General features: G+C 49.7%; 2 protein-coding genes and 1 pseudogene across 2 annotated transcripts; 1 reads left to right on the top strand and 2 right to left on the bottom strand.

Moving 5' to 3' along the window:
* Positions 1–856: 856 nt before the first annotated feature.
* Positions 857–3441, bottom strand: LOC118651355 (annotated as a pseudogene).
* A 2810-nt stretch (positions 3442–6251) lies between these two features.
* LOC118650225 (nucleoside diphosphate kinase, mitochondrial-like) lies at positions 6252–7242 on the bottom strand. Its single transcript, XM_036298373.1, has one exon. The coding sequence runs from the start codon at positions 7202–7204 to the stop codon at positions 6641–6643; it is 564 nt and encodes a 187-aa protein (XP_036154266.1). The 5' UTR covers positions 7205–7242; the 3' UTR covers positions 6252–6640.
* A 242-nt stretch (positions 7243–7484) lies between these two features.
* SPRYD4 (SPRY domain containing 4) lies at positions 7485–8592 on the top strand. The gene is made up of 2 exons (XM_036298372.1): positions 7485–7688; positions 8018–8592. The coding sequence occupies exons 1-2, from the start codon at positions 7604–7606 to the stop codon at positions 8554–8556; spliced, it is 624 nt and encodes a 207-aa protein (XP_036154265.1). The 5' UTR covers positions 7485–7603; the 3' UTR covers positions 8557–8592.
* The last annotated feature ends 880 nt before the right edge of the window (positions 8593–9472 follow it).

Here is a 9472-nt window from a genome sequence, read left to right as displayed (position 1 = left end):
GCACCCCAGTGGGACCCCCACCCTGAAGGGGGTGTGACCAGCTGCAAACAGCCAACAGCCCCTCACCCAGGCTGGCCAGGCACCCAAGTGGGAACCCCACCCTGATCCAGATCACCCTTCAGGGCAAACTAGCTGGCCCCCACCCGTGCACCAGGCCTCTATCCTATATAGTAAAAGGGTAATATGCAAACTGACCCTAAAAGCAGAAAGACTGGGAATGACTGGTCACTATGACACACTGACCACCAGAGGGCAGACACTCAATGTAGGAGCTGCCCTCTGGTGGTCAGTGAGCTCCCACATGGAGGAGCTCTGCTCAGCCACAAGCCAGGCTGATGGCTGCCAGTACAGCAGTGGTGGTGGGAGCCTCTCCTGCCTCCTCAGCAGCACTAAGAATGTCTGACTGCAGCTTAGGTCTGCTCCCTGCTGGCAAATGGACATCCCCCAAGGGCTGCTGGGCTGCCAGAGGGATGTCTGATTGCCAGCTTAGGCCCAATCCCCTGGGGAGCAGGCCTAAGCCAGCAAGTGGTCACGCCCACGGGGTCCCAGACTGCGAGAGGGCACAGGCCGGGCTGAGGGACCCCCTACCCCCAAGTGCACAAATTTTTGTGCACCGGGTCTCTAGTAATAATAATAAAACCTTGAGAGTATTTACTTAGGAAGTTTTCAATATTCCGTATTTTTGGAAGTGTCAATGAAGTACTGATGGGGTGGTCATAATAATCTGGCCGGTCATAATAATCTAGCCACTCAGTGTATATAGAAAAGTAATTTGTCATTTCCTTGTATTTCCTCCAACAGCTCCTGAATGCCTGAAAGGTTTTTTCTTTTACTTTTATTAGTAGTATTTCTTTCATGCTGAATTTACTCCCAGGCCGTAAGTTTTTATTTCTTCAGTTTCTTCTGAGATATCTTTTTCTTCTGTGCAACTTCCTCTTCTGGTTTAGAAACAAGCTGCTCCCCCCCCCCCACCACCGGCCCCCGCAACTCCCCCTCCCCCCCTTCTCAATGTGGCAGGGAGAGCTCATGTATGGGATAATCTGCCCATGAGCTCTGTAAATTCTGTGTCGCATCTTGGGAGCTTTGTTCACCTGGATGGGCTCAGTGACTAGAGAATCTACATCTAAACCCCAAGTTCAGCATTACTCTCTGCATTTTCAAGCATGTGCAGCAAAAATTCAGCACTCTTTTTGGGCCACTGACCTTGTGTTCAGCTCCATTGTTTGGCCTAGGTCAGGGGTGGGCAACCCTTGGCACGCGTGCCAAACATGGCATGCCAATAACTTTTTTTTTTTAGATATATTTTATTGATTTTTTACAGAGAGGAAGGGAGAGGGATAGAGAGTTAGAAACATCGGTGAGAGAGAAACATCGATCAGCTGCCTCCTGCACACCCCCTACTGGGGATGTGCCTGCAACCAAGGTACATGCCCTTGACCAGAATCGAACCTGGGACCTTTCAGTCCACAGGCAGATGCTCTATCCACTGAGCCAAACCTGTTAGGGCTATGCCAGTAACTTTTGCTGGCACGCAAAACCCTCTCTTATAATCTTCCATTTACAATTTTTGTGAATATTTGAATGACTTAAATGTTAAATTACAAGCAACTGGCAAGACACTTGATGTTATGTTTGGTTACATAAAGGCTTTCGAAAAGAAACTGGAAGTCTTTAAGAGGGATGTGGATGGTGAGAGATTTAGATATTTCCCAAACCTCAAGAGGCACATCAAAGACCTCCCAAAAGATGACAGAACAGATTGTCAAAGCCTTCAAAAGCTGTTTTTAAATATCATCGAGTCAACTATTGAGCAGTTCTTCTCAAGATTTTCAAAATTCAGAGAACTGGAAGAGACAGCAAAATTCATGAGGTTTCCAGACAGCATGAAACTGGAGGAACTAAACTTACAAATGTTTTCATGGATAGACATGGCTGACTTTGAAATGCAGTTGACTGAATTTCAGAGTAGCTCAATTTGGAAGCAGAAATTTATTGACCTTAGAGTTGACTTGGAAAACATTGAAAAAAAAAAACGATTAGAGACAGGAGTACCAGAGAGAAGTGTCGAAAACGAACTATTGAGGACTGGAATGCCATTCCAGAAAATTTTTTCTGTTTAAAAAACTTTGCAACAGCATTATTCTCCATGTTTTCATCCAGATACGCTTGTGAACCTTTGTTCTCAGTGATGAATTTTGTTAAGTCTCGTAATAGGAGTAGCCTGACGGATGAAAGTAGTAGCTCGTGCATATCTCTGAAGGTCACGAAATATAAACCTGATGTAAAATCTCTGTCATCAGTGATGCAGCAGCAAAAGTCCCACTGATAATATCAAACGGAGTCATAAAGTTTTCTGTCGGACTATCAGTGTACATGTGTACATTAAAAAATAAATGTATTTTTCATCATCATATACTGTATTTTTATTGCTCGAATGAATTTTATTATTTCTTCAAGGTTCTTCACATACATACACCTTAAGAGATATCAAGTAGGCATAACATGTTCTCAAAAATTAGGATTAGCATGCAGAAGAATTTTGAGTCAGAGATTTTGCTGGTTTTGGCACACACTCACAAAAAGGTTGCCCACCCCTGGCCTAGGCATACCTACCAACTTTACCATGGTAACAAAGAAACAGCACACATCACTTTTGTAATGTGGCATCCTTCAGATACTTGGTGGCTTTTCAGATATGGATACCTTTGATGGCCTGGGCAGTTTCCTGAGTGTCCTTAAAGTGAACACGAAGATTTGCATCTCTTGATTTGCGTGATTTTGTGGGGTGTTCTGGGTCAAGTGAATAGTGAACCATTTTCCTGGGTCACCTCTGGCTACTTTCTGGAAGAGCTGAAAGATTCTTATCATGGCATTTATGACTCTTCATAATCTAGCCTCAGCTTTTCCAACTGCTCTCCTTATCACCCCAGCATGAGACTCAGGCAATATTATGTTTCTGTGGCTCCTCAAACATTCCATTCTGTTTCATAATCCAGTGCTTTAGCCTAAACTGTTCCCTATACCTTAAATGTCTTTTCCCCTTTGTTCATCAAATAACCTTTTATCACTTCCTAATTATTATGCATGGAAATGTTAAGAATTACTTGTTCATTAGCAACGAGGCAGGCAAATCATGTGAATGATGGTGAGTTTATTAGATGGATAGTCCATCTGTAAAAGTGAAATAATGCAAGAGATGACAGGTAAGAAACTATTTGCTTCAGCTCTCACGATCTGAACATAATCCAGAAACTTTCATTATTACCAGAAATTTTCCTCTCATTATTACCAAAATGCAAAAAGTATTGACAGAGGAGGATTTAGCTGAAGGAAATTTATCCTCTACCCATTTGCTCCTAGGCTTAAAAGGAATAGAATCCTCGCCCTGCCGGTGTTCCTCAGTGGTTGAGCGTCAACCTATGAATCAGGAGGTTGCAGTTAGATTCCGGTCAGAGCACATGCCTGGGACTGCAGGCTCTATCCTAGGGGTGGGCAAACTTTTTGACTTGAGGGCCACAATGGGTTCTTAAACTGGACCGGAGGGCTGGAACAAAAGCATGGATGGAGTGTTTGTGTGAACTAATATAAATTCAAAGTAAACATCATTACATAAAAGGGTGCGGTCTTTTTTTTTTTTTTTTAGTTTTATTCATTTCAAACGGGCAGTAGTTTGCCCACGGCTGCTCTATCCCCAGTAGGGGGTATGCAGAAGGCAGCCAATCGATGATTCTCTCTCATCATTGATGTTTGTATCTCTCTCTCCCTCTCCCTTCCTCTCTGAAATCAATAAAAAAATTTTTTTTTTAAAAGAATAGAAACCTCTCTTCTCACATATTAAGCCAGATGAAAAGGCTGTGCCAGGCTGACCCCTGCTGGAGCCAAGAAACCACTCTACTCCAAGAATGTGGGTACAAAATTTTCTCCCTTTATGCTACTCATTCATTATTTATTCACTCAAAAACAGTGAACACTCATCTGTACTGCTGGGAATACTGAGGCCCTGGGGCACAGAGAACAAAGGACTTAATTCCTATTCTTAAGAATACACAATCTAATGCATGAGCTAGGTAGCTGCCTCTTTAAATGTTCTCTCGACAGCATCGAGGAGAAAGGGAGACGAGTTAGAAGGCCAATGCAGAACTCCAGGGATTCAATGACAGTCAGTCATGTGAGAGGGGGACAAAGGTCTCGGACTTCCAGGTTTCTAACCTGGGAAACTGGCTGGTCATGGGTGGTAGTTCCCGGAGTCAGGGAATCTAGGAAGTTTATGTAGGAAGACAAAATAAGCGTTAGACATGTTAAAATTGAGGTGATGCCCTGGCTGGTGTAGCTCAGTTGGTTGGAGCATTGTCCGGTATACCAGAAGGATGCAGGTTTGATTCTGGGTCAGGACACATACGTAGGTTGTGGTTTTGATCACCAGGCTGGGTAGGTATGGAAAGGCAGTAAATTGTTCTCTCTCACCTCAATGTTTTCCTCTCTCTCTCTCTCTCCCTTCCTCACTCTCTAAAATCAATATGCGCCGAAACCCGTTTGGCTCAGTGGATAGAGCGTCGGCCTGCAGACTGAAAGGTCCCAGGTTCGATTCCGGTCAAGGGCATGTACCTGGGTTGCGGGCACATCCCCAGTAGGGGGTGTGCAGGAGGCAGCTGATCGATGTTTCTCTCTCATCGATGTTTCTAACTCTCTATCTCTCTCCCTTCCTCTCTGTAAGAAATCAATAAAATATATTTTAAAAAAAGAAAGAAAAATTCAGCAATGATCTACAAATATTAAAAAAAAATAAAATCAATATGCATAATGATAAAATCAATTAAGATTGGGGGGGAAAAGATTGAGGTGACTGGGGGACATCCAGGTAGAAATGTCCAATAGGCTGTTGGGTATATAGATCTGGCTGGACTCAGGAAAGAAGTATAGGGCAGAGTTTTTGACAGCCTTCCAATAGTTGACAGGGGGCTCCACCAGAATAGATGATACTCAAGGGTATGTATGTTGGGGAAGATTAGCTGAGATCTTCAGCAGGCTGGGGTTCCTTCACTTGCTTAACTGCTTTTGCTTTAAAGCTATAGCTACGACTTCTGGGAAGTCTCTCCCCAACACTCCCTCATATACAAGGAACCAGATGCTTCTCCTTTGCTTACTGAGCATCCTATAATCACTTCAATCATGGCACTTAGTGCATTCTATTGCCCCTGCCAATATTCTCATCTATCCACTAGACCAGTGGTTCTCAACCTTCCTAATGCCGCGACCCTTTCATACAGTTCCTCATGTTGTGGTGACCCCCAATTTCATTGTTACAAATTGAACATGATTAAAGCATAGTGATTCATCCCAAAAGCAATATGTAATTATATGTTTTCCGATGGTCTTAGGCGACCCTGTGAAAGGGTCGTTTGACCCCCAAAGGGGTCGCGACCCACAGGTTGAGAACCGCTGCTCTAGACTGTAGACCAAGCATGGCTAACATGCTCAGGCTAACACGGGCCAAATAAACGAGGCATGCAGCCCACAGGCCGTGAGTTTGACAGGCTTTCTGTAGACCTTTGAAAGAGGGATGTGTTTTGTGAGGAAAAAAAATGAATGCAGGCAGCAGTAATATCATATGGTCATAATACCCTTATGACCATGGCGTTTGCAAGGGAGTTCGATGCAGGCACATTACAAGATTTAAGTAGGGGAGTGGTACGATCAAATTTGTGAATTAGAAATATCACTCTGGCCCTGGCTGGTTTGGCTCAGTGGATAGAGAGCATCGGCCTGAAGGGTCCCGGGTTCGATTTTGGTCAGGGGCACATGCCTGGGTTGAGGGCTCAATCCCCAGTAGGGGTCGTGCAGGAGGCAGCCAATCAATGATTCTCTGTCATCACTGATGTTTCTCTCTCTCTCTCCTCCCTTTCTCTTTCTGAAATCAATAAAACATTGAAAAAATACCACTCTGACTGCAGTGTGGACACTGCATTAAAGCAGAGGAAAGCCCCACACTGGCTGGTGTGACTCGGCGGGCCTCCACAATTCCCCATCAAGGGCACGGGCCTGGGGTGCCGGCCGAGAGGCAACCAATCCATGTGTTTCTCTCTCCCTCTCCCCTCCCTGCTTCCCTTCCACTCTCTAAAAAACTCAATGGAAAAAGTATCCTCGGGGGCGGAGGATGAGCAAAAACAAACAAAATAGTGGTTTCTGGTTAAGTTGGGAAAAAATATTGAGTCAAACCCTCCATTCCCAACTCTGAAAATACAAAACCAACATTTGCAGCATTTATGTGTTTAATATTAATTAAAACAACTGCGGCGTCCCCACGGGCTGCCTGTCAGGCCGTCTTCTAAGCTGCTCTCACTTCCTTTGTCCGCAGGTCTGTTAGCCAGGTGCGTTGCTGTTGTTGCACAGCACAGTGAGGTTTAATGCCGCCCCTTTGGGGGGAGGTTAAACCACCCACTTTGGGGGAGACTCCAACATCGGTCTGGCCTGTTGGCTCGGAAAGGCGTTGGTCCCAGCTCTCGGTGGTTTAGGTACCAAAGGGCGCATAAGGTTGGCCCAACTGCTCTGGGCTGAGCAGGAGGGGCGCGGGGAGGCGGGATGGGGGAGGCGGGCAGGGCGGGGTGGGCGCGGGTCCGGGCGGAGGCGGGGCAGCCGCGGCTCAGGCCGGGTCCAGGCTGCTGCGGTGGCCCTCGTCCGCCCAGTCCACCAGCTCGCTGCTCCGGAACCACAGCTGGATCTCCCTCCGGGCCCCCTCCACCGAGTCGCTGGCGTGGACGACGTTCCTTCTGATGTGGAGGCTGAAGTCTCCTCGGATGGTGCCGGGGGCAGCCTCGGCCGCGTCGGTGAGCCCGACCATGGCCCTGGAGGCGCGGACCACGCTGGGGCCTTCCCAGACCATGGCCACCACGGGGCCCGAGCGCATGTGGCTGAGGAGGGCCGCGTAGAAGGGCTCCTCGCGATGGCGCTCGTAGTGCTGGGCCAGCACGCTCTCCGGCGCCTGGAGCAGCTTCATCCCCACCAGCCGGAAGCCCCGCCTCTCAAAGCGCCGGATCACCTCGCCCACCAGCCGTCGCCGCACCCCGTCTGGCTTCACCGTCACCAGGGTCCGCTCCCGGGCCCAGGAGGGCTCCCCGGAGCTGGGGCGCACGAGCAGGCCGGGGCCCCGGGCCCGCGGGCCGCACAACAGCTCCCTCAGCGCGGCGCGCCCGAAGAGGCCGCTCATGGCGCCCGGGCCGTGGGCCAGCGCTGGCTCTGTCGGTTGGATATTTTTATTAAAAAAGTGAGAACACTAGAGCTCGGAGAAGTGATTTGTCTAAAGCCATACAGCGGAGCCGGGTTCGAGTCCAGTTACTGTTTAATGTTACAATCACTTGTAACCATCTTGCTATATCATCTCGTCCTATTCAGTTAAAACGTGAGCAGCACGCCTTCCCACAGAAAAAACCAATACGCTGTATCCACCGCCGCTGGCTCACTAAAATGGCGGCTCCATCCGGGGCGCTGGCTCTCTTACGTCATCACCCTGCGCGACAGCTTCTCGCGCCCCGAGTGCGAGCGGAAGCAGGCGGGCCGAGGGAGGGGCCCAGGTCGGGAGTTGTACCTTGTTCTTCCGGGGCGCAAGATGGCGCTGCCCTTTGCACGTTCGCCTTGCCTCTGCCGCTGGGGAGCCAAACGATTGGGGGCTGCTGCCGCAGAAGCCCGCAGAGGTAGGGTTACCTCCTTTTACTCTCTTTTACCTCAAAACGGTTTCCGTCTCTTACTCCCAGAGCTTGTCCACGCCCCACCTGCGTTGGTGTTGCGATTCCAAACCTAGGACACTGTCTGGGTTCTTTAAAACCTAGGGCTTTGCCAGCCCGAGCTTTTTGGCTCGGGGGCTGCCTATGTAAAGCACCCCGCTCCCTGGCCCGCTCGCATGCTGACTTCCCTGCCTCTCCGTGACCTCATGCCGGCCTGCTTCAGAGCGTCCCCGTGTCTCTAGCTCTAGTTCCAGGGTGGGAGCCCCTGCCATCACCCAGTATCTTTGCTCTGCCCGCAGGCGTCAGTTTCAAACTGGAAGAGAAAACCGCCCACAGCAGCCTGGCACTCTTCAAAGGTGGCACAGGTGTCAAATACGGCATGGTGGGGTTGGAGCCCACCCAGCTGGCCCTGAACGTGGAGCGCTTCCGGGAGTGGGCGGTGGTGCTGGCAGACACCGCGGTCACCGGTGGCAGGCACTACTGGGAGGTGACGGTGAAGCGCTCCCAGCAGTTCCGGGTCGGGGTGGCCGATGTGGACATTTCTCGGGACAGCTGCATCGGAGTGGATGTCCGTTCCTGGGTGTTCGCCTATGCCCAGCGCAAGTGGCACACCATGTTGGCCAACGAGAAAGCCCCTATTGAGGGCATCGGGCATCCAGAGAAGGTGGGGCTGCTGCTGGAGTATGAGGCCCAGAAGCTGAGCTTGGTGGATGTGAGCCGGGTGGCTGTGGTCCACACGCTGCGGACAGATTTCCAGGGCCCAGTGGCACCTGCCTTTGCCCTTTGGGATGGAGAATTGCTGACCCATTCAGGGCTTGAGGTGCCCCAGGGCCTCTAGGACATCCACCACTGGAGTTCCCGATCACACGCTTGGCCAGCGTCCTCCTGAGAGTGTCGGAAGCCTTTTACCGTTGCCTCCAGCAGCCTCTAGCTCCCACAGGTCAGGTCCTCTGTGCAGCGTCTGTCATTTCCCTCTCCCCTGTGGAAGCTGGGCTGCTGCCAGTTTTCCTAGGCTACCATGAGTGTCTTTTCCTTGACTCGCTTCCTTGGTCCCTCCATCTTCCTGTGCCCAGGCCCTTCTCAGACGGTATTCAGTCCTGGGGTCTTACCTCTCAGCGTTGTTTGGATGTGTTCATCACTACGATGCCTTTCTCTCCCTTTACCCACGTGTAACTTGTTTGTTCTTGGTGTTCTACTGAGTCCCTCCACAGGAAATCCTTGCTGCCTCTGGCTGGAGGAGTGGCTCAGTGACGCGGCCCTTTCTCTGGAGCACATACGGAGCCTGGGCTCTGGCTCTCTCGGGAAGTGCTTTACTGTCTGTCTGAGTGAGAACAGAGCCCTCCTTCCTCAGTACCTCAAAGCTGGACTCTCAGCCCCACACACCTGCAGCTACCCTCACCATGAGTCCATCTGCCTTAACCTGCATACCTCCGACACCTGGACAACCCCTTGTACTCACGGGCCAGTTACAACCACTACCAAAGGGAAAGAGACCCTTGGGGGCTATCAAGGGCATTTGTGCTGGAAACTTTATTCTTGAGAAGTTCCATCTTCATTTCTGCTACAGTTGGAACTTCCAGAGGAAGAGAGACCTGAGGGCTTGCACATTTTGGGGCCTGCTCAGATCCAAACCTTCACCCTCCCACTGCAACCTTGGCAGCAGAATACACTTAACCTAAAGCAGTATTAGGGGTTGAGGAAAACCTGGTGGGATGAGCATTATTTCTGTTTGACCCTGTGGCTCCATCTTATTG

The sequence above is a fragment of the Myotis myotis genome, unplaced genomic scaffold (genome assembly GCF_014108235.1).
Source record: "Myotis myotis isolate mMyoMyo1 unplaced genomic scaffold, mMyoMyo1.p scaffold_m19_p_3, whole genome shotgun sequence".
In the NCBI taxonomy this organism is placed as follows: domain Eukaryota; kingdom Metazoa; phylum Chordata; class Mammalia; order Chiroptera; family Vespertilionidae; genus Myotis; species Myotis myotis.
The sequence above is the reverse complement of the archived record's forward strand: the minus strand, read 5'-3'. Positions and strand labels throughout refer to the sequence as shown.